Raw genomic sequence first — 22,167 nt, 5'->3', positions numbered from 1 at the left:
CTGGAAGAAAGCATGCCTGAACTGAGATCTAGTCGATGACACGTTCTGTCAGTGTGTGGAGAGTGGGAGATATGTTTAGGGAACAGGAAGGAGCTTAGGCAGGAGCACCCTTGGGGGTTGGACCCATAGATTGTACTGGAACCCTGCCAGGACCAGGCCTGGCACACCATCTTCCCTGCCATGTGTCGGCCCAGCTTCACCAGCTGCCACTGGGGCTGCCGACACGCACTCTCAGCCCGGCTGCCTGTGGCCTTGCAGGAGAATGTCAGCTGCCTCAACACCAGCCTGGTGATCCTCATGCTGGCCCGGCGGAAAGAGCGGCTGCCCTTATACCTGCGGCTACTGCAGCGGATGGAGCACAGCAAGAAGTATCCCGGCTTCCTGCTCAACAACTTCCACAACCTGCTGCGCTTCTGGCAACAGCATTACCTACACAAGGACAAGGACAGCACCTGCCTGGAGAACGTGAGAGCCCAGCCCCATGTGGGAGGTGGGTGGGCAATAGTGCACAGACCCAGGGGCCTTCAGAGGAGTGGCTAGGACGCATGCACCCTGCCTGGGCCATGGGCAGGCTGCTCCTCCTTTCTTCTCCCCTCCATGGGATGCTGGACTCAGCCAAGTCCTCCAGGCAGCACCTCATCCCCTCTCTTTTCACCCAGAGCTCCTGTATCAGCTTCTCATACTGGAAGGAGACAGTGTCCATCCTGTTGAACCCAGACCGCGAGTCACCCTCTGCCCTGGTCAGCTACATTGAGGAGCCCTACATGGACATAGACAGAGACTTCACTGAGGAGTGACGTTGGGCCAGGCCTCGGGAGGCTGCTGGGCCAGGGCCAGCATGGGTGAGCGTGGGTACCTGTACCACACGCCCTGCCTATTTCCATCCCTCCCCTGCCTCCCTGTTGATAATCTGCCTGCCCAGGTCTTCAGGGACAGGCTTAGTGGGAGGAGCATCCTGGAGCCCTCAGCCCCTGAGTCTGAGGGCCCAGGTCACTGGGAAGTATCAGTTCCCTGACGATTCCCATAATGAGGACAGGGGCACCATGCCCACTCTCCCCTCAAAATTGTGAGGCCCAGGCCTGCTCAGAGAAAGGGGACTTAGGAAAATAGCTCTGAGTTCCTGCCCTGTCTCCTGGTTGTCATCCCAGGTGGGGAAGGGATGTAGACCTCCTCCCTCCCTGCCGTGAGCCCAGCTTCCTTGGCCTCTGAGCCCCCATAGAGGCTCCTAAACCCCAGGCAAGGGTTGGGGTACCGGAGAATGCTGCCTTCCCCTAGACCTGCCCATATTTTCTCCCTCCTTGCCTCATCTTCCTTTAGCTCCTCTGGTTCTGTTTGCTCACTGGCCACTGTGTTCATCCCAGGAGGTTCCTTCAGAAGTAGGGGGGCTTTATCTCTCCATCCCTTAGGGCACAGAGTGCCCGTGCTGCCCTGGGCATGGCAGCATCTCCTGCCTGAGCCTAGACACAGGAGCCTAGCTGGGAGCTCACCTGTGGCCCCTCCTGTGTTGCCAATTTATTAACAGCAAATAAACCAATTAAATGGAGACTATTAAAGAACTTTATTTTAAATGGCTGATGTGGACCTGACTTTGTCTGTGGGACTATGTGTTCCACTCTCCCTCCAGAACTCCAAGGAATAAGAGGGACACCAGCTGTTCCTGCAGATGTCACCTTTATTCAGGGTATGGCAAGGCTTGGGGAGAGCAGAGGGGCAGCAGGGACGAAGAAGTGGCGGATCTCCGTGGATGTCAGAGCACAGGGCAGTGGGTCTCAAGCCGTCTGTCATTCCTTATGCTAAGAGGCAAGGGTCACCGAGAGAGCTCAGCCCCTCAGCCCCCCACAACACACACCTTGGAGGGGCAGTGTTCCCCAAACCCTTCACCTTGGGACCGAGGGCATCCCGGGTCCGTGCCCGCAGCTTATTTGCTTGAGTCTCTGCCATGTCTGCCCGCTCCTCTGCATCATCCAACTCGTGCTGGGCCTTGCGGTACTTGGCCAGGTTGGTGCTGGCTTGCTGCTCCTGGGGGGAAGAGGGACGGAGGGGGGAAGGCACACGGCCTTGTTGTACCTTTGGAAACCAAAGTGGTCACTCTAGTCCTCCACGTCTCACCACAAGCCTTACCCCTCCCTAGACCACACAGCAGGGAAACAAGCTGAAACTCCTTCAGAAAGTGCCATGGGCCACAAAGAGCTCAGCTCTGCCAAGCCCTTGGGAATTTCTCTTCCTGCTGGGGTAGAGCTCACTGAGCTGAGAGGATGTAGCTGCCACCCTTTCAGGCAGCCTGTTATTCATGCCTCAACTGGCCACAGGGCCTGTGGTCACAGTTCAAAGTGTTTCACCCCAGCAGCCTGCATAGTCCCAGGTACCCAACTCGTGCTCACCGCCTCCTCAAACTGACGTTTGTAGCTCTTGACCTTGCTCTGCAGTTTGTCCACCAGGTCCTGCATGCGAGCCAGGTTCTTCCTGTCCTCCTCGGCCTGGTCAAACAAAGGGGGACACATGGCCTGGCCTGGGCCCGCTCCGGAACCACTCCTTCCCACCTCCCGCAACATGGGGGGCTCATTACCCACCTGGTACGCAAGCTCCTTGACGTGGCGTTCATGTTTGCGCACACCCTTGAGGGCCTCCGCGTGCTTCTTCTGCTCCGCATCAAGCTCAGCCTCCAGCTCCCGAACCTGGGGACGGCCAGGGGGTAAGCCTGCTGCCCAAGCCTGCCACCCTGCTGGGGAAAGGCTGCAGGCTCACACACACCTTGGCCTCCAGCTTCTGCACCTGCTTCTTTCCACCCCGAACGGCAGCCTGTTCTGCCTCCTCAAGGCGTGCCTGCAGCTCCCGCGCTGTCTGTTCCAGAGTCTTCTTCATCCGTTCCAGGTGTGCGCTTGTGTCCTGCTCCTTCTTCAGCTCCTCTGCCATCATGGCTGCCTGGAGTGGGGGGAGGGGAGGGAGTAGCATGGTCAAGAGCAGGCTGTCCCCAGGGACACACACACACACACACACACACACGCACGCACGCACGCACGCACGCACGCGCCTCACATCAGTGATCGCCTTTTTGGCCTTCTCCTCGGCCTCCCGTCTCTCCTGAGCAGCTTCTTCCACCTCACCACTCAGTTGGGCCAAGTCCGCCTCCAGCTTCTTTTTCTGGTTCAAGAGGCCTGTGTTCTGCAGGGGAGCAGAGGCTTAGTTGGCATCAGGCCTCTGCCCCCATTGGCCTCCTGGACACCCCAGCTGCGTCCCACCTGTGAATGCAGGAGGTTGAGGCGCTCTGTGGCCTCCAACAGCTCCTGCTCTGCCAGCCGCCGGCTGCGCTCGCCCTGTTCCAAGGCAGCACGAAGCTCTTCCAGCTCCGAAGCCAGCAGTGCGGCCCTGCGCTCCAGGGCCTGCGCCTGCTCACGGAGCTCAGCCGCCAGCCGCTGCTCTTCATCGCGCCCTGCCTGCTCCTCCTTGAGTTGGGCCTGCAACAACCTTGTGGCTGCCTGGGCCTCCATGGCCTGGCGGGTGGCGTGGCCCAGCTGCAGCTCCAGGTCATTGAGGTCGCCCTCCATCTTCTTCTTGAGCCGCAGTGCCTCATTGCGGGCCCGCGTCTCCGCATCCAGAGACGCCTGCAGGGACTCCACTGCCCGCTGGTGGTTGCGCCTAGGAGAAGGCAGAATGAAGGGCTCAGCCTGTGAGAGAGGAGTGGCATGGGCACCACCAATGTGCTTCCAAATGCCTACTAGAGACAGGAGCCTGCTGGGGCAACAACCGAGTCGCCCTTCCCCATTCTAAAGCACCTGGAGCTACCTGTTGCTTTTCTGAGCAAGTTCACCACGAAGAGGGAGGTCCCGAGATAGAGATGGCTTGAATGCTCACTCTATCCCACTGTGGGATTTGGGGCATCCTTTAGCCTCCCTTGTGGAAATTTTCCTCTGGAATGGTGACATCCACCTGAGAAAGCCATGTGGCAGGGGCAAACTACTCATGCCACCATAAGCCTAGCAATGCTGTCTTCTGCAGACCTCAGGTTAGTGCACTCCTCATCCTTCTCCGCCAGCTTCCGGTCCACTTCCGCCTTGACCTGGGACAACTCAAGCTGAATCCGCAGAGTCTTTGTCTCCTCTAGCTCCAGGGCTCCCTGAGGACATAGAGCAGGCAATATAGAGTGGAGGCCAGGTTATCGGGGAACCTTGAGTTAGTGCCCGCCTACCCCTGCAGCCAGCCCTGACCTCAGCCTCCTCCAGTGCCGCCTGCAGCTCACTCTTCTCCCCTTCCAGGGCCTTCTTGGCCTTCTCCAGTTCTTGGATGCTCTTCCCACTGAGGCTGACCTGGTCCGTGAGGTCACTGATCTCCTCTGTGGAGTGGACAGGGTGGTCAGGAATCACCCTCACAGCTTGTGCCCTGACCCACGTCACTTTTTTTTTTTTTCAGTGTGTGTGTTCATTCCACAGCACCACTTCTGGCCCTTAATGAGTAATTTATTGGAAAAAAGAGTCTCAACAGACGTTCCAGGCTGGCTTTGAACCGTGATCCTCAGATCTCAGCCTCCTGAGTAGCTAGGGTTACAGGTACGAGCCGCTGACACCCGACTAATTTTATTGTTATTATGATGATGATGTACAGTGGGGTTACCACTTTGTAAGTCAAGTCATGAGTACAGTTCTTTTTATGGGCAGTGTCACCCCTTGGCTTTTCTCCTAAGGTAAGTGTGACTCCAAGGTGCTCCGGACCCCCGGTCCTACCCTGCAGGTTCTTGTTCTCCCGCTTGAGTGTCTCCAGGGCCTCCAGCGCCTCCTCATGGCTGTGCCGCAGGCGGAAGAGCTCCGTGCCCAGGCCGCGGGCCTCCCTCTGGGCTGCCTCTAGCTCGCGCTGCATCTCCTCCTCCTGGCGCCGTCGCTCCTCCAGGGCCCGCTCCAAGTGTCGCTGCTTCTTGTCCAGGGCAGCAGCTGCGGAGGTTGCCCGCTCCAGCTCCAGGGTCACGTCCTCAGACTCGGTCTGCAGCCGAAGCTTGGCCTTCTCTAGTGAGGAGCACTTGGCATTCGCGGCCTCTACACCTTCCTCTGCCTCTTGCAGCCGCAGGGCCAGCTTCTTCCTGAGCCATGGACAGAGTGGGGACTGTGTAGGCAGCAGGGCCAGCAGAAGGATGCCAGCCTCGACCTTTACCTCCCCGCCAGACACAGGCATAAACCTGTCATGGCGATGGCCTGGGTAGCAGCCACTCACTTGGCCTCCTCCAGCTCCTCAGTCCTCTGGATGGCATCTGCTTCATACTTGGTCCTCCATTGGGCCACTTCAGCATTGGCCTTGGAGAGCAATCGCTGAAGCTCAGCCTGGGCCTCAGCCTCCTCCTCGTGCTGTTCCCGCAAGAGGTCACAGTCGTGCCGCAAAGCCTGCACAGCGTGCGCCAATGCACTCTTGGCCTGTGGGGACATCAGGGACTCAGCATCAGCCCAAACCAATGGCTGCAGTGTCCACCTACCCACAGTCGCCACTGCTCACCCACCTTGTTCTCCTCCTCTAACTGCCTTCGCAGTTCCTCTAGGCTCTGGGCAGCCGAGGCCTTCCCACGGCCCAGCTGGCTGATCAGAGACTCCTTCTCCTCTAGCAGCCGGCCCAGCTCCCCTGCAGATGAAGGGGCCAGCAGGCGGGTCAGGTTGGTGAGGGACAACACTGTGGCCCTACCAGGTGTGGCCCAGCTGAGCCCTGGCTTCACCGTTCTCTGTCTGCAGCCGTCCCCGCTGGGTGCTTGCATCTGCCAACTGCCGCTGCAGCTCCTCCACCTTGATCTTGGCCTCGCTTAGCTGATCCTCGTAGGCCCGGCACAGCTTCTCTGCACTGGCCTGGAGTCCAGAGTCAGGGGCTAAGACAGAGACTAGAACCTGGGTTTTTTTTTTTGGGGGGGGGGGGGGCCTGGGAATGTGGCTTAGTGGTAGAGTGCTTGCCTAGCATACATGAAGCACTGGGTTCTATTCCCCAGCACCACTTAAAAATAGCCAGAAGTGGCGCTGTGGCTCAAGTGGTAGAGTGCTAGCCTTGAGCAAAAGAAGCCAAGGACAGTGCTCAGGCCCTGAGTTCAAGCCCCAGGACTGGCAAAACCAAAAACAAAACAAGAACCTGGGATTCGGAACTAGAGAGCTAAACAGGGCCCAGGATTGAGAAATCAGAGCTTCAAATTCAGGGTCAGGGATTCTACTGCTGGGCTAAGTTCAACGGGATTGCATCAGAAGTGACAGGGCTGGGCCAGCCTCCGGGCCAACTCAGGTGAGGGTTAGGATACTAGAGCTGGGATCATCTGAGACAGGAGTCAGGAGTCAGGGGTCAGAGTTGAAGCTGGCGATGGGATCAGGACGAGGCACCAGGACTAAGGTTAGAAAGAGTATTGAGTCAGTATGACTCAGGGAATCTGATTAGGAGTCCAGGCTGAAGGTTAGATGCCAGGCTAATGCCCCACAAGTCAGGATCAGGCACAGGAAAGATGCTACTGTGGGGTCAGTACTAGCATGAGGTAGCCAGAGGTCAGAGGGCAGGGGCTCAGCTATTGAATTCAGGGTTGGCATGGCGTCAGATACCTTCCCTCGGGCCAGATTCTCCACACTGGCGCCCAGATCATCCACCTCCATGCGCAGCTCACTCTTTTCCTTTTCCAGCTTCTGCCGTATCCGCTGCAGGCTGTCTACCTGCTCCCCCAGCTCTGCCGCCCCATCGGCCTGCTTGCGCCGCAGAGCAGCCACGGTGGCCTCGTGCCGCAGAGCTGCCTCCTCCAGCTCCCGGCGCAAGCGGCCCAGCTCAGCCTCACGCTTGCGGCAGCCCTCGCGCTGCCCGGCCGACGCGCCGCCCGCCTCCTCCAGCCGCTCGCTCAGCTCCTCCAGCTCCCGCGCTGCCTCTGCCCGCTGCTTTTCCACCCGGGCCCGGGCCGCCCGCTCAGCCTCCAGCTCCTCCTCCAGCTCCTCCGCCCGAGCCTAAGTGGGGGTGGCAGGGGAGGATGGTACATCAGCTTTGGGCATCAGGCCTCTGACCTGGGCCTGACCCACCCAGACCCCCACAGACCTGCAGTTCCTTGATCTTCTTCTGCAGCTGGGTGCCCAGGAGCTGCTCGTCTTCAATTCGCAGGTTCAGCTGACTCAGCTCTGAGTCCTTTCTGGAAGCACAGGGTGGGATGAGCTCTAACTCATCTCTGCCATCTACCTGCTCAGGGCCCCCCAAAGTCACCTCACCCCTCTGCACATGCTGCTCTGGGATTGTTGCCTTCAGCCTAAGCCCAGGCACAGCAGGACGCTACTCTCGCCCTAGCGACCCTCACCTCCCAGGGTGGCCCACCACTGAAGCCAGCAGGGAAGGAGGGCCCAGTGAATCTCCAGAGGTCCTCATACTCCACACCCCACACCTACTTCTTGAGCTTCTCCTCAAGCTGCTGCTTATCCTGGGTGGTGTCTGTCACTGTCTCCTGGGTCAGCTTCAGGTCCCCCTCGAGCTTGCGCTTGGCGCGCTCTGTGTCCATGCGCAGCTTCTTCTCCTGCTCCAGGGAGCACTCCAGCTGGGGAGCAGAGCAGGCCTCAGCCTCACACCGGCCCTCTCAGGTCTACCACTTCCACAGCCCCCTCGGGGCCTCAACTTACGTCCTCCACCTGCTGCTCCAGCCGAAGCTTGGCCTTGGCCAGAGCACCCACTCGGTCTTCCTCTGCCTGCAGGTCGCCCAGCACCTGTTGGTGGGCCTCCTGTAACACCTTCTTCTCCTTGGCCAGCCGGGCCACCGACTCATCCAGTGTGGCCATCTCCTCAGTCAAGTTCTTGACCTGGGCCAGGGTTAGCAGAGCACATCCCGCCATCACACTCTGGTCTGAGCAACCACCACCCCTTCCAAACTATTGGACACTGTGAGCCCCCACTGCTTCCCCTTCACGGACGAACCCAGTGCCTGGACCACAGTCAGAGGCCAGTGGATGTCAGCCACTGTTGTCGAGTCCCGGCCTAGTCCATGCCCCTGTGAGAACCTGAGTAAGTAGCTTAGTATCCCCAGCCTCACTTTCCCCTCCCAGTACTCTGAGCACATCACAAGGACCCACTGACAAGCCATGTGGAGGATGAAGCACTACACTGGCCTGCAAGTCAGGACAGAGCATTCGATGAGCACCTTCTGTGTGCAAAGCCCCTCTGTGCATCACTCCTCAGCCACCCGAATGTGGTATGTGCTGCTAGCCTCATTTGAAGGCTGAGGACACGGAGTCCCATGAGAGACAGGGACACATCCCAGGCTACACCAAAGAGGCCTGGCAGAGGCCAGAAGGGAACCTCCAGCTGTCAGATCTCAATGAGCCATTCCCCTCTGAAACTGCACCCATACCTTGTTCTCTGTGGCTTGCTTCTCCTTCTCAGCCTTGGCCAGCGTCAGCTCCAGGTCATCTATGTCCTTCTTGAGCTCTGTGCATTCATCTTCCAACTTGCGCCGGCGGGCAGCCAGGTCTGCATTTACCTCCTCCTCGTCCTCCAGCCGCTCGTTCAGCTCTTTCACCTTGGCTTCGAGCTGCACCTTGGACTTGATCAGCAAGTGACAGCGTTCCTCAGCATCTGCCAAGTTGTCCTGTTCCTGGAGGGGAAACGGGGTGAAGCCAATCAAAGAAGATCCAACTGAGGGACAGCAGGTGCCTCCCTGGAGAAGGAACTGCTTGTCTGCAATGGTTTGATGGCCACACTTGTCTGGACACTAGGGACCAATGCCTTGGCCTGCTCTTGGCCCTGGAGGGCTCTTGGGGAGGGAAGCACAGGCACAGAACTGCTGCCACCCAGAGGGCCACCTTCCAACAGGCCAAGGACAACCCAGAGAGAGGCCACGAGAACAGCTCTAGGAGAGAAGCGCGTTGCCCAGTCCCGTGCACTGGGTTTGGCTTTCAAGGGCTGCTGCCAGGCGCTGCCAGGCAGAAACTCAGACCACAAAGCAGCTCCCAGATGCCATCTTGAGAGGGGCGGGGTATTCTTTTCCCTGTGTTTGTCACAACCCGGCTGCATAATACTCCTGTACTAGTGGATGAGCCTTAGGACCTCAGGGCCGTTTGTGTTGACCCACCAGGGTGTTAGCATGAGCCTGAGGCCAGCACACAGGAGATACTCAAAATCTGTGCTGAAGGAGCAACAAGTTGCTCTGTGGGGTTGGGGAGTTTCTGAACCTTTGGCCACTGTCCTCTGGTTATTACTTTGTTCCTGTGGCCCCCTCACCAGGGAAGGGAGCAAGGGTCTGCCTCGGGGACAACAAGGGGCGTGAGGACTTTAGTCCATCCAGGAAGGCAGGGTGTCGACAAGAGCCTGCAAAGCTATCTTGGGGTATCTCAGAGCAGGAAGATAGACTCGGGTAAAGCCCAGGGCCTCCCCGGTGGCAGGTCTTGTTGTGCCATTTTCTCGGAGCAGCAAGGTAACACCAAGTCACCAAGGGGAAGCCCTCACCCTCATCCTACTCACGGCCTGCAGCTGCAGGGCCAGGTCGTTCTTCTCCTGGGTGACGCTGACGTGCGTCTCCTCCAGCTCCTGGCGCTTGGCCTCGGCCGCAGCCAGCGCCCCCCGCAGCCCCCGCAGCTCTGCCCGCAGGGCCGCCAGCTCCTCCTCCGCCTGAGCGGAGCGCAGCAGGGGCTTCATCTTGAAGAAAAGCTTCATCCATGACCAATTCTTGACGGCATTGAAGGCCCGGATGTTCCACTGGATGGTGTACAGGGCGTCCCTGGGGAGGGGCAGTTGCTGTGACCAGCCTAGTACTGACCCCCTGGAGGTGAGGGCAGAGCTGCCCCTAGCACTGACATTTGGCACCCCACTAAGCATGTGCCAATACTTCGAAGAGGGGAGACTAAGGGGTCCCACCTCCAAGGCATGGCTCATGAACCCCAAGTATAAAGACCCAATGGTTAAGCCACTAGGCCCTCGGGTCAGAGTTCATGTTCATGTCAAGGTTCACATGCCAGTGCCCAAGGCTGTTCCTAGATCTCTGACTCAGGCCTTGCTCCGCTGAGGACTGCCTCTCTTGATGATCAAGAAAATACAAGTCGGGGGCTGGGGATATAGCCTAGTGGCAAAAAGTGCCTGCCTCGGATACACGAGGCCCTAGGTTCGATTCCCCAGCACCACATATACAGAAAACGGCCAGAAGTGGCGCTGTGGCTCAAGTGGCAGAGTGCTAGCCTTGAGCGTGAAGAAGCCAGGGACAGTGCTCAGGCCCTGAGTCCAAGGCCCAGGACTGGCCAAATAAATAAATAAATAAATAAATAAATACAAGTCGGGCTGGGGATATAGCCTAGTGGCAAGAGTGCCTGCCTCGGATACACGAGGCCCTAGGTTCGATTCCCCAGCACCACATATACAGAAAACGGCCAGAAGCGGCGCCGTGGCTCAAGTGGCGGAGTGCTAGCCTTGAGCGGGAAGAAGCCAGGGACAGTGCTCAGGCCCTGAGTCCAAGGCCCAGGACTGGCCAAAAAAAAAAAAAAGAAAATACAAGTCAAGCATGTGGCCCAGGGGCTGGAAAACCCTGGACCGCCATTGTTACCTCCCCTGGCCACAATTCTACCATGACCTGAAGCTCCATGATGGGTGCACTTACACAGTTAGAGGTTAGAGGGTTAGGAGCACACACAGAACCTCACCCCAACCAGCCACGAGGGATGAGCTGACCCAAGGGCAGCCTGACAGGGCTTGGAAAGCCTGGGTGACTCTGTGGGCCAAGGCACAGTAGCCACAAGGCTGCCCTTACCCCACACCCACCTGCCTCCCAGCATGCGCTGGTACTCAAGGCGCATGAGATGGCCCCGGCTCCGTGCCTGCAGCAGCGTCAACACCTTGGCCAGACGCTGATCCCGGAGTTCCTCCAGGACTCCAAGAAGCCCAGCCTTGAAGAACACCTGTGGGGCCAATGGAGGAGGGTAGCGCCAGCTGTGACTCCTGCCCAGGGTGACACCCATGCCCAGGGTCAGCCATAACTCTAGCGTGCCCCAACCTTGGTGTGGCCAAACTGATACTGGGTATGGTCAATGTCCAGGGAGCCCAGGAGCTTCTCGGTGGCCTTCCTGCTGTCCATGAAGGTATCGTCCGGGATGGCACTGGGGTTGAGGATGCGGTACCTAGGGGGACCGGGAACAGATGGTGAGGAGATAGACACACGCCTCTGAGGATGGAATGCCAAGAACAGAAGAGGCTGGTGGGGAAACAGAGGCTCGAAGTTAGCAAGACCTCAACTCAACCACTATGCTAGGTGTGGTGGTGTTCACCTATGATCCCAGCTACATGAAAGGTATCAGTAGGAAGATGGTAATCTGAGGCCAGCCCTGGGGCAGGGGGATGTGGGGGAGATACCAAATAAAGCAAAAAGGAGCTGGGGACATGGATTAAGTGGTAGAGCACCTACAAAGCAAGCTTGAGGCTGGAGTTCAAAAACCCAGTTATGCCCCTAAAAAGAAAAATGAGAGAGAGGAAACAGTACGTTTACATGTATCCAGTAAGTTTTTAAGGAGGATGTAGTTTTACAAAAAGCATGTGCTAGTTCTATAATTCTTTTTCTCTGTGGGGGTGGGGGTTATACTGCAATTTGAATTCATGGCCTTGTACTTGCTAGATAGCTGTTCTACTACCCAAGCGATGCCCACAGTCTTTAAGTCATTTTTCAGGTAAGGTCTTTGTGTTTTTGCCTGGGGCTAGCTTCAAGCCACAGTCCCTTAATATACAGGCCTTCCATTTTGCTGTAATCACAGGCAAGTGTCACCATGTCCAGCTAATTGGTTGAGATTGGAGTATCGCTACGTTTTTCCCTGGCCTAACCTCAAACTGTAAGCCTCCCAATCTCTACCTCCCAGGCGGTTGGGAATAAAGGCATGAGCCACTGTGCCTTGCCCTATATTGTAAAAGACAAAACATATAAAGTAACTTGCTATACTATACCACAAATTGAAGAAACATTTAGGAGAAAATTCTACTTTAAAAAAAAAAGCGAGCTGGGAATATGGCCTAGTGGCAAGAGAGCTTGCCTCGTATACATGAGGCCCTGGGTTCAATTCCCCAGCACCACATATACAGAAAACGGCCAGAAGGGGCGCTGTGGCTCAAGTGGCAGAGTGCTAGCCTTGAGCAAAAGAAGCCAGGGACAGTGCTCAGGACCTGAGTCCAAGCCCCAGGACTTGCCAAAATAAATAAATAAATAAATAAAAGCAAGAATTTCTAGTGCATGCACCTAAGTAGACATGTATGCATAGGGGATGGGAGAAGGGGTATGGGGAGGAGGTGGGCTCACCCTGAAGGGATAGCCCAGAACTAGGACAGGCCATTCACTGGGGACCTGTCCAGGAAGCTCCTGGTCTCTGTGGACAGGGCTGCCCCGGGGTGATGGCCCTCCAGAACAAAGTCCCACTTGGTTGCACCTGGGCTTATTCCTGGGCTGTCACAGGTTCCACAGGGGCATTCTCATCCCTGTATTCCTCAATTTGGGGTTTCTAGGTGTTCTAGAGGAGCTCCATTAAACAAGGCCATGGGTCAGTGAACGACAGGGTGTTTAACAGCCAAACAAATGAATGATAATACAGACTTTTGCCTGTGGGTAAGGAACAGTCATAAGACTGAAAATGAATATCAAAAGGTATGTGTGAGCCAGGCACCAGTGGCTCACACCTGTAATCCTAGCTACTCAGGAGGCTGAGATTTGAGGACTGTGGTTCAAAGCCAGCCCCGGCAGGAAAGTCTGTGAGATTCTTATATTCAATTAACCATCAGAAAAACTGGAAGTGGCACTGTGGCTCAAAGTGGTAGAGCACTAGCTTTGAGCTGAAGAGCTCAGCGACATGTGCCCAGGCACAGAGTGCAAGCCCCACAATCGACCAAAAAACCAAAAAGACCTGTGTGTGGGGCTGGGAATATGGCCTAGTGGCAAGAGTGCTTGCCTTCTACACATGAAGCTCTTGGTTCAATTCCCCAGCACCACATATATGGAAAACGGCCAGAAGGGGCGCTGTGGCTCAGGTGGCAGAGTGCTAGCCTTGAGCAGGAAGAAGCCAGGGACAGGGCTCAGGCCCTGAGTCCAAGGTCCAGGACTGGCCAAAAAAAGACCTGTGTATGCACATGGCCATAGAGCCAGTATTTGTATAGAAATCCAATGTGGGCCACAGTTAATTCTTGAGGGGGATAAAATCACAGACACTTAAAATCTGACAAAAGAAAAGCAAGTCTATCAAGGGAAAGGGGAAGGGAGCTGATGGCATTGACAGCACTCATGACACACAGGCTACTATGTGAAGTCCAGTCATGTGATTTCCACTCGATTTTCAATCCTATATGCCCTTTCCACCTGAACTCCAGAATAATAAGTCCAACTCTCTCTTCTAGAATGTCAGCTGGAGTCACTTCCACCGTGACATACTCAAAGCAGAATACCAATCACTGCTTGGTCTGCCCAAATCCTACCACTCTGCCTTATAGTGCAGTAAATCTATTCCTAACTCCCCATTTGCTCAGGCCATAACCTGGGAATTAACCAAGACTTTGCCTCCCTCCCTCCCTCCCGTCCTTCCTTGTGCCGGTCATGGGGCTTAAAATCAGGGCCTGAGTGCTGTCCCTAAGCTTTTCTGCTCAAAGCTAGTGAATGCTCTGCCACTTGAGCCACATGTCCACTTTCACTTCTGTCTTTTTGGGGGGAGGAAGTTTATTAGAGATAAGAGCCTCGTGGACTTTACTGCATCAAACCACTCTCCTCAGATCTCAGCCTCCTGCATAACGAGGATTATAGGCATGAGCCATCCATACCTGGTTCTTTCTTATTCTGTATCCAGAATACAGACACGAGAGATGCCATCTCCCATATTCACTGGCTTCTCTCCCAGGTCGGAGTTTCCACATCACTTGTGGGCATACCTTCCCTCTCTCGTGGCATGCCTTCCGGGCCCTCATGGTCCCCTGCTCCCTGCTCAGCGACTAGAACCTCCCTCTGTTCCTCCACTTGAACATGTCCCTCCCCCCCCACCCCACCCCGGCCTCCACTGTGGGCTGAGGGCAGGGAGGGTGGCTGAAGGCAAGGCTGGAGGAGCCAGGCAGGGTCGAAGCTAGCTACCCACCGCTGCCTGAAGTCAGCATAGAGCAGCCTGTTGGGGAACCCTTGGCGGCAGATCCGGATTCCTTCCAGGACCCCATTGCAGCGTAGCTGGTGTAGCACCAAGAAGGCGTCCATGACCCCTAGGCATAGTGGGGGTTAGAAGACAAGGTTAGAGGTCTAACAACACTCACTTCCTGGTCTCTACCCCATTACTCACTCTCCACCCCAGCCAGCCCTGGGGACATTACCTGGGGTCTTGTTCTCATTGGGGACAATACAACGGACAAAGTGGGGCTGTGTGGCCCGCAGGTTGGTCATCAGCTTGTTGAGGTTCTCCTGGAAGTAGGGAGAGCAGGGAAAAGGCACAGAAGGGGCAGAGAACCAGAATTGGATGCTGCAGGAGATCCAGCCAATGAGAACTGGGTACAGGGGGCTAAGTATGCCCGGCACCCCAGTTCTTACACTCTTGCCCCTGGTAACACTCGGCCCTCTCCCATCACCCTCACCGAAGTTTCCACTCCCCCCACCAGATCCCATCCCTCAGAGGCCCCATGGCTCCCTGTCCACCAGCCCCCCCAGCCCTGCCTTGGCAGTGTGGGGACAGGAGGCAGCACAGACTTGCTGTGATGTTCACGTCACGTGGAGAGCAGTTAAACATCACTGCAAGTCTTAACCGCCTCCCGCCCAGGGTGCAGGATGGCCGGAAGTGGAGGGGGAGGAGGCTGGAGGGTGAAGGCCTTTCCCCAGGGTGGGGTGGGGGCCCAGCCTGGGCCTCACCTTGTGGAGCTGGGACACTGTCTGGAATGATGCTGCCTTCTTACGCTTCTCTTTCACCCCAGATTTGGGGGGCTCAGCTAGTGGAGACATGGAACGCCCCCTCAATCCAGGGAAGGCCACCCTGTGAGCCCTTGTGGAAATGGCGAGCGTCTCCCCAGCTACTCACAGGAACAGGAGCCTGCGTAGTTCTCATAGAGAGTGGCCAAGAGTCTGTTTTGGGACTTTTGGAAGATGGGGACCACTGTTTCGTTCAAAGGATCCTTGTTTTTCTCCAGCCAGCCAACAATGCTGTAAGGCACCTACAGAAGAAGTGAGATGTGTAATCAGCTAGGGTGGGGACCCCAAGAGGAGAGTGGTCAAGGTTGGGGTTCCAACAGACCTACCACGCCTGCATAGTGGACCACCTCAAAGTGGGCCTGGTACTTGCGCTTCTTGTCAGGCCGAGGCTGCTGGAAATTGGGCGACTTCCCTGAGTGGTTGTCATAGAGCTTGGCCCGGAAGCTGGCATCTGAGGCTTTAGGAAACATACACTCCTCCTCCAGGATGGACAGGATGCCCAGTGGCTGGGGACAGGGAACATCTTGAAGGGCCAGCCCATCCTGGCGGTGCTGGACCACCCCCCCCCCCGATCCCTAACTCTGGCCATTTCACCAAAGGGGTCAGGGACCAAACTTACTCCAAGGAGTCCCACTTTCTAGGAAAGATTTTGTGGCCTGACTTCCTTCTTCTTTCTGTGCAGTTCATACCCCTAAATTTTTCTCTTGCTTATATGATATATACAAATGCAAAGTGGCATCTGTTACCAACATCCATGGCTCACACACAAAGGCTTGCAAAGTGGAGACGTGGGATGCCAACTGAGACTGTGCTCATGGAGAGAACACATTTGCCCAGGGCAAAGCATTGAAAAGAAATCAACTCAAGGACCAGGGCACAGGCTGTAGTATAGGATTGGAGAAAACGTTCTTTTCCAATTTTGCCAATTTTCTCCTTCCATCCTCTGTACCATGGGGAGGTATGTGTCATGGTTCACAATCAGATAACATGGCAGACCCTGTCTGAGGACCCAGGGAACCTGGCTGCCATCATCCTGGTGACCACACAGAACCATGAGCTGACTTCAGTACTCCCATGTATACCTCAAGCTCCTATTGCTCATACCCACCCTCCAACTCTCCAGCCAGCACACCCATTCTCCCACATACACACAAGTCCCACTCCCACCTGTGTGCATGGACACAGTCACACACACGCTGACTTCAGTGCACAACAATATACTTGAATGCCGGCACAGGCTTGCACATGAGTGTGCACACACACACATGCTGTCCTCCTCACAATGCCCTATCCCCAGGCCCTACCTTCTCAATGAGGTCGATGCAGGGCTGCAGGTCAAGGCCAAAGTCAATGAAGACCCAGTCGATGCCCTCACGCTTGTACTCCTCCTGCTCCAGCACAAACATGTGCTGGTTGAAGAATTGCTGTAACTTCTCATTGGTGAAATTGATGCAAAGCTGCTCGAAGCTGTTAAACTACAAGAGGGTGACACCCACTCAGCAGGCTCCTAGCAGATGGGGACCAGGAGGCCCACAGAGGAACCAAAGGCGCCCAAGCTAGCTTGTCCCCTCCCACCTGAGGTGCCCTCTGCCGGGGATTGTGGGCCATTCTCACCTCAAAGATCTCAAAGCCAGCGATGTCAAGGACCCCAATGAAGAACTGCCGGGGTAGCTTTGTGTCCAGGGTCTGGTTGATCCGAGACACCAGCCACCGGAACAGCCGGTCGTAAGTGGCCTTGGCCAGAGCCCCCACTGCAAATACCACCTACAGGTGCAGGGAGGCTGGGCTGGAACCTGGCAAGGAGGGAGCCCCACCCTGGCTGTCCCCAAGTGGGCTTTGGGGGGATTGCTCACCTGCTCCACACTCTGACCTTTGGTTACATACTCGTTCCCCACACGCACCCGGGGGTGCAGAAGGCCTTTGAGAAGCTCCCCACTGCTGACTCCCATCAGGTAGGCAGCCTTGTCTGCACCTGACAGTGCATAGGGTAGAGGAGGAAGGAGGAAGGCAACAATGTGGGACCCTGCTGGCACTACTGCCTCAGTCTGGGGTTAGGAGAGGCAGAGGGGAGGGAGGAGTCAGCTTAAGGGCCTGCACATTATCAGTCTTGGGATGATGTCAAGAACAGGTAGGAATGTAGTCAAGGATGTGGATGAGAGTTGGGATTATTGCTCATGAACGAGTCAAGGCAATCAGGGTCAAGGTGAAGGCCAGGACAGATTAGAGTCAGGGGCCTCACTCTCAGTGCCATCAGCCTCAGCCTGCTCCTCCCGCTGCTTCTGCTTGAACTTCATGTTGCCGAAATGCAGGAGGGCCCCAACAATCTTATAGCAGGCGCACTTCTCATCCATGCTGAAGCCCAGGATGTCCATGGCATGCTGGGGGTGGGGGGTGGAGCACAGGGGGTTCAGAGAAGTTTGGATGGACCCTTCCAGGATCCAGATAGGCACTGCTCCCCTGACAGTGCTCCCTGATTCCCCACCCAGCCCACCACTACACACACCCCATGCCACAGGTGCCCACTCAGCCACGCCCTTCGCAGCCCCTTACATCCGTGGCAATGAGCTCCTCCCCGTCATCCATGTTGTCCACGGTGATGACGCCCTGGCTGCAGAAGTGGTAGTCATAGGGGTTCATAGACAGGAGCAGCATGTCTGCGGACACGGGGCCGACGAGAGCGGCTCAGGCTGTGCTCACTAGACTGCTCTCCTTTCTGAGGCCCTCCCAGGCCGTCTCTGGAGCCTGGGTTTCTAATCCCCATCTCCATGTTCATGACTATTAATAAACAAGGTCTCATTATGTGGCCAAGCTGGCCTCAAACTTGTGATCCTCCTGCCCCAGATTCCCGGGCTACATTGCAGGTGTGTCTGGCGCTCTCTCTCTCTCTCTCTCTCTCTCTCTCTCTCTCTCTCTCTCTTTCTCTCTCTCTCTCCCCCCCCCCCACACACACACTCTCTCATTTTCTTTTTTCTTTTTTTCAGTGTTGGGGAGGATCCTAAGGCATTGTGAATAGTAAACTAATGTTCTAGTAGTGAGCTACATCCCCAGTCCCTTTTATTCATTTACATTTTTAAGTTTTAGCAATGATTTGTTTTAGTATGACAGTGAACAGAGGGAGAAATAGGAGACATATTTCTCACTCCCCATGAAAGAAATGGGAACTTAAAGACACCTATTTTTTTTAACTGTTCATTGTTTTTCCTTTTTCTTTTCTTTTTACCAGTACTGGGGCTTGAACTCAGGGCCTGAGCACTGTCCCTGAGCTTCTTTTTGCTCAAGGCTAGCACTCTACCACTTGAGCCACAATACTACTTCCAACTTTTTCTGGGTGGGTTACTAGAAATAAGAGTCTCATGGGCTTTTCTGCCCCAGCTGGCTTCGAACCCTGATCCTCAGATCTCAGCGTCCTGAGTAGCTAAGATTACAGTCATGAGTTACCAGTGCCTGGCTTACTTTTCAAGATTTGAGAGGCTTCTCTTTCTTTATGGTTTCTGAGGAAGGAGGCCTAGTTCCTACATCTCATTTCCCTTTGACCACTGCTCATAGCCACCCTTCTGGCCTGGATCCTGATCTGAGTGTCAGGAAACAGGACAGATAGACTCTATCCTCAAGGGACGAGAGAGAGAGAGAGAGAGAGAGAGAGAAAGAGAAAGAGAGACCCCGAGTGCACTAGGTGTAGAGTCAAGCCACTGGGCACTCTGTAGTGCTGGGGACCTCCAGTCTCAGCGTGGCTGGAGGGACTTGCACATCTGTGGGAAGCTGTACAATGTGGATGGAACAAGATGCATGGAGTAAAGGTCTCAGAAATAACCAGAAGTCAAAAGAAGGAGGGAACACAATGGACTCTGAGTGCTCAGGAAAGTAGGGCATTCCCAACACAGGGCGGGACCACCATCCCAGGGCTGGCCTGAGAGGCCAGGAAGGACCCGGCAGCCCTTTGATTTGCCTCCTTCTCTCCATCCCCAGCACTCACCCTGCAGCTCTGGCTTCTTCCCTGAGAGGATTTGGTAGTAAACATGGTAGCCACGCTCCCCAGGCAGCTGGAATATCACTCGTGACTTCTCCAGGAGGTCTGCAGAAAAGGGGCAACAGTTTGCCATCTCCTATACCTCCCTAAGCCAGGCACCCCAATAGCAGAGGAATGGGGAGGGCGGTCACCATAAAAAATGGGTAGGCCATGTGCAGAATGCTCTGTCCACACTCAGGCCAGCATGTGCTAGGAGGGTACTGCTCCATCAACTCTGTCACTGTTGAAATGTGTCTGTCTCTGGGCGTCTCTCTGGCCAGTGGGTGTCCTTGGGGTGGGGTGTGCACATGGATGTGTATTAGGCTATGTGTTGGTGTCACTCAGCATGCTTATCCATCATAATGAGCTGTGCATCCCAAGATGGAGAGTGGCCAGTGTAGGGGCTCCTGGGTGTGTGGGGTCTATAAGTATAGCCCTGGCAGCCAGGGTCTGAACAACTGATCTCTGGGCAGGATGAGCTTCCTAGGAGGTGGCCAGAGAGGGCTGGAGAGTAGAAATGAGACATGAGGCTAGACAAGGTGGGGGTCAGGGGACCAAAGGGCAGAGAAAAGACTGGGTATGGTAGAGGTCCAGTTATAAGGAGTCTGTCTGGCCAGATAAGGATGAGTCTCCATCTCCAGGTGACAAGATCTAAAGAAAGTGTGTGTGTGTGTGTGTGTGTGTGTGTGTGTGTGTGTGTGAAATGGGGTCTTGTTATGTGGTCCCAACTAGCCTTGCACTTACTCTGTAGCCCAGACTGGCCTCCAACTTGTGATCCTTCTATTTCAGTCTCTCAAATGCTAGGGTAACAGATGTGTGCCACCATGCCCAGCTTTAAGCACGGATAGAATATGCTCAGTTAGGATCAGAGAGACTAACGGGAAGAGCAAGCAGAGGAGTGGAGGCTGGGAGACCCTGTGCAGAGGCTGGAGGGTGTAAAATGGACTGAGGGATGGAGATGAAAGCCAAAGCCAGATGAATCCAGAGGAGTGGACAGACACCAAGTCCAAGCGGAAAGGCTCAGGCAGCCTCCGTCCCTCCTGCCTTCCCCCTCTCCCAGACTCACAGCTGTCAATATCCGCAGAGGCCAGCTTCCCAGAGGGTCCGAAATGAATGCGGATAAACTTGCCCTGCAGCAGAGGGGCCCCCCCTCAGTCAAGGGGCTCAGCCAGTACTTCATGAGCTGTTTGAAGGCTTCCACTACCTGGGCCCTCCAGGCTGCTGACCCCGCCCCGCCCACCCCAGCAGCGGCTCCCACTGTGGCCACTCACAAAGCGAGACGAGTTGTCATTCCTCAGCGTCTTGGCATTACCAAAAGCCTCCATGGCTGGGTTGGCCTCAATGATTTGATCCTCGAGAGTGCCCTGGTGACAGACAGCAGGGACAAGGGCCTTTCAGTCCTGGTACTCACTGACTAGGAGGCCAGGGGGACCCACAGTCTCTGGTTGTGAAAAGAAATCCCCGAGATCTCAGAATTGTTGCCTGCCCCAGGTCCACTGGCTCCATACTTACCCCAGTCTTTGTTGCCAGAAATTGCTGGAAGGAGAAGGAAGAAAATGTCAAAGGCTATGAGTCTCATAAGGGGAGAGGGTGAGAAGGACAGACAGCCGTTAGAAAGACAGGGAATGTTAGACTCCCAAATGTTTACTCACGATGCAGCACCCCTGCCTTTCCACACCCCCCCCCCCCCACAGCTTGGCCCACCTAAGACTGTTAAAGGGAGAAATTCTGGAAAGAAGGAACAAGCATGGCCCTAACCCGGGCTTTTAGGTGGGGAGCTGAGCTAGGGTCTTCCAATCACAGCACTCTGTCTCGCTCAACCAGTTCTTGGTCCTTTCCTGCATCCCTTTGTTTCCCACAGAAGACCGTGCCTCAAGCTGGGGGGGGGGGGGTGTTCTCATGAAGTCTGCTCTCCTTCAGAGCCCTGCCAAAGCCTCCTCGTTCCAGAAAGGATGGGGCCTTTCCTCCCTGATCCTCTGAGGAGGGAGGGAGGAGACTCTGGATATTCCTACCCTCATCTCCCTCTGATGCCTGCTCCTTTAAAAAAATAAATATGCATGTTGCATTTATTATTGATAACCTTTGTAGTATGATCAGGTGGGTTTTCACTGAATACTGTATACCTACTATTATTCAGAGTGGATGATAACATGCCAGGTGCATGTGACTGACCCTACCAGAAGCAAGGTGCTGATCTGCCCAAGGCCACAAGGCAAGTGCCTTGGCCTAAACGGTGGGCATGAATCCAGACATCGTAGCTCTCTCATGCCCATAGCTCTCCTATGTCTCACATAAAGGGACTTCTGGAACTGAACCTACACTCCCTCTCTCCTTCCTGGCCTTTGCTTTCTCTTCCCTTCATTTTTTTCCTTTCCTTCTCTTCTCTACCCTGGATGCCAAGAGCCTAGGACGAAAAGCAGAGGAAAAAAGGAACAAATAGAAGGAACAGAGAAGTCCCAGAGACTGGATGGACAGCCATTTATTTATTCACCTCCAGGGAGCTCAAAACTTAACACATGGCTGGGGAAAGGGAGGTGAGGAGGATGATAGCAGGAGTCCCTGCTCCACACAGTCCTGCCCATTGTTTTGATGCAGGACTTTCTGGCCAGTTTGCCCACATTTGGGGTCAAAGTGAGGGGATTAATATAGCTTTTAAATCCTCAACTCCTGCTGGCAGCCTTCCTTTGCCTTCCCTGCCTGACCCTCTTCCCTGCACTCCTGATCAGGACTCTTTTCTGCCCAGGTGCTGCCTGTTCCCAGCCCTTCCAGCTATATTCCTGCCAACTCTGGCCAGCTCTTCCTGGCACTAGAGCAACCCACTTAGTATTTTCAACAAGCCTTTGGTGTTTGGAAAAAGTGTAGGAAAGGGAACGAAGAAAGACTACTTAAAAAAAAAACCAAAAAACAATGGCAAAAACAAATTGACAAAAACAACAATGACCACAATCAAAAAGCAAAACTGAAATAAAAAATCAAAAACCAAGAAACTGAAATGAGGAAAAAGGAAAAAAAAAAAAAGGCAGGGAAAAAAAGAAAAATGCCCCAGAATAAAGCAAGGCTTAACAAGACCAGGACAAGAGTGGGTCTTGGGCTATGGGGAAGAAAAGGCAGCCCAGTGAGGGTAGATGAGGAGTCAAGGGCAATCACAGAGCTCTGGACAGCTGCCCCTGGGGCCAGGAATACAATGTGTGCCTTAAAAAAACAAAACAAACAAACAAAAGTACCCGAGGCCCACTTTTAGTGAATTTCCAAAAACTCTTGCAGAGCTCACAAGCTATAACAATTGTCCCAAAAGCTCAGTGTCCTC

The 22,167-nt window shown here is 55.1% G+C and overlaps 2 protein-coding genes across 7 annotated transcripts in view; one reads left to right on the top strand and one right to left on the bottom strand.

Moving 5' to 3' along the window:
- LOC125353404 (transient receptor potential cation channel subfamily C member 4 associated protein) overlaps positions 1-1,568 on the top strand; it is a 53,113-nt gene extending 51,545 nt beyond the window's left edge. For all 4 annotated transcript variants that reach the window (XM_048349062.1, XM_048349061.1, XM_048349059.1 and 1 more), the window contains exons 18-19: positions 259-465; positions 660-1,568. In XM_048349062.1, the coding sequence (XP_048205019.1) occupies positions 259-465; positions 660-797 (345 nt within the window). In that variant the 3' untranslated portion in view covers positions 798-1,568. The remainder of the gene's footprint in view (positions 1-258; positions 466-659) is intronic.
- Myh7b (myosin heavy chain 7B) overlaps positions 1,544-22,167 on the bottom strand; it is a 43,115-nt gene continuing 22,491 nt past the window's right edge. For 2 of the 3 annotated variants that reach the window (XM_048349058.1, XM_048349056.1), the window contains 34 exons: positions 20,373-20,396; positions 20,132-20,224; positions 19,927-19,990; positions 18,828-18,926; positions 17,405-17,508; positions 17,094-17,232; positions 16,708-16,826; positions 16,469-16,618; positions 16,159-16,329; positions 15,181-15,360; positions 14,964-15,096; positions 14,798-14,874; positions 14,269-14,356; positions 14,043-14,160; positions 10,946-11,069; positions 10,714-10,850; positions 9,427-9,682; positions 8,318-8,560; positions 7,593-7,769; positions 7,365-7,510; positions 7,024-7,114; positions 6,546-6,935; positions 5,690-5,816; positions 5,480-5,598; positions 5,200-5,396; positions 4,719-5,068; positions 4,206-4,330; positions 3,999-4,114; positions 3,240-3,636; positions 3,037-3,162; positions 2,752-2,922; positions 2,571-2,675; positions 2,382-2,477; positions 1,544-2,019 (listed from right to left, as the gene is read on the bottom strand). In XM_048349058.1, the coding sequence (XP_048205015.1) occupies positions 1,789-2,019; positions 2,382-2,477; positions 2,571-2,675; positions 2,752-2,922; positions 3,037-3,162; positions 3,240-3,636; positions 3,999-4,114; positions 4,206-4,330; positions 4,719-5,068; positions 5,200-5,396; positions 5,480-5,598; positions 5,690-5,816; positions 6,546-6,935; positions 7,024-7,114; positions 7,365-7,510; positions 7,593-7,769; positions 8,318-8,560; positions 9,427-9,682; positions 10,714-10,850; positions 10,946-11,069; positions 14,043-14,160; positions 14,269-14,356; positions 14,798-14,874; positions 14,964-15,096; positions 15,181-15,360; positions 16,159-16,329; positions 16,469-16,618; positions 16,708-16,826; positions 17,094-17,232; positions 17,405-17,508; positions 18,828-18,926; positions 19,927-19,990; positions 20,132-20,224; positions 20,373-20,396 (5,283 nt within the window). In that variant the 3' untranslated portion in view covers positions 1,544-1,788. The remainder of the gene's footprint in view (positions 2,020-2,381; positions 2,478-2,570; positions 2,676-2,751; positions 2,923-3,036; positions 3,163-3,239; positions 3,637-3,998; positions 4,115-4,205; positions 4,331-4,718; positions 5,069-5,199; positions 5,397-5,479; positions 5,599-5,689; positions 5,817-6,545; positions 6,936-7,023; positions 7,115-7,364; positions 7,511-7,592; positions 7,770-8,317; positions 8,561-9,426; positions 9,683-10,713; positions 10,851-10,945; positions 11,070-14,042; positions 14,161-14,268; positions 14,357-14,797; positions 14,875-14,963; positions 15,097-15,180; positions 15,361-16,158; positions 16,330-16,468; positions 16,619-16,707; positions 16,827-17,093; positions 17,233-17,404; positions 17,509-18,827; positions 18,927-19,926; positions 19,991-20,131; positions 20,225-20,372; positions 20,397-22,167) is intronic. The other variant, XM_048349057.1, reaches the window with a different exon arrangement.

Source organism: Perognathus longimembris, chromosome 6 (assembly GCF_023159225.1).
Source record: "Perognathus longimembris pacificus isolate PPM17 chromosome 6, ASM2315922v1, whole genome shotgun sequence".
NCBI classification, from domain to species: domain Eukaryota; kingdom Metazoa; phylum Chordata; class Mammalia; order Rodentia; family Heteromyidae; genus Perognathus; species Perognathus longimembris.
The sequence above is the reverse complement of the archived record's forward strand: the minus strand, read 5'-3'. Positions and strand labels throughout refer to the sequence as shown.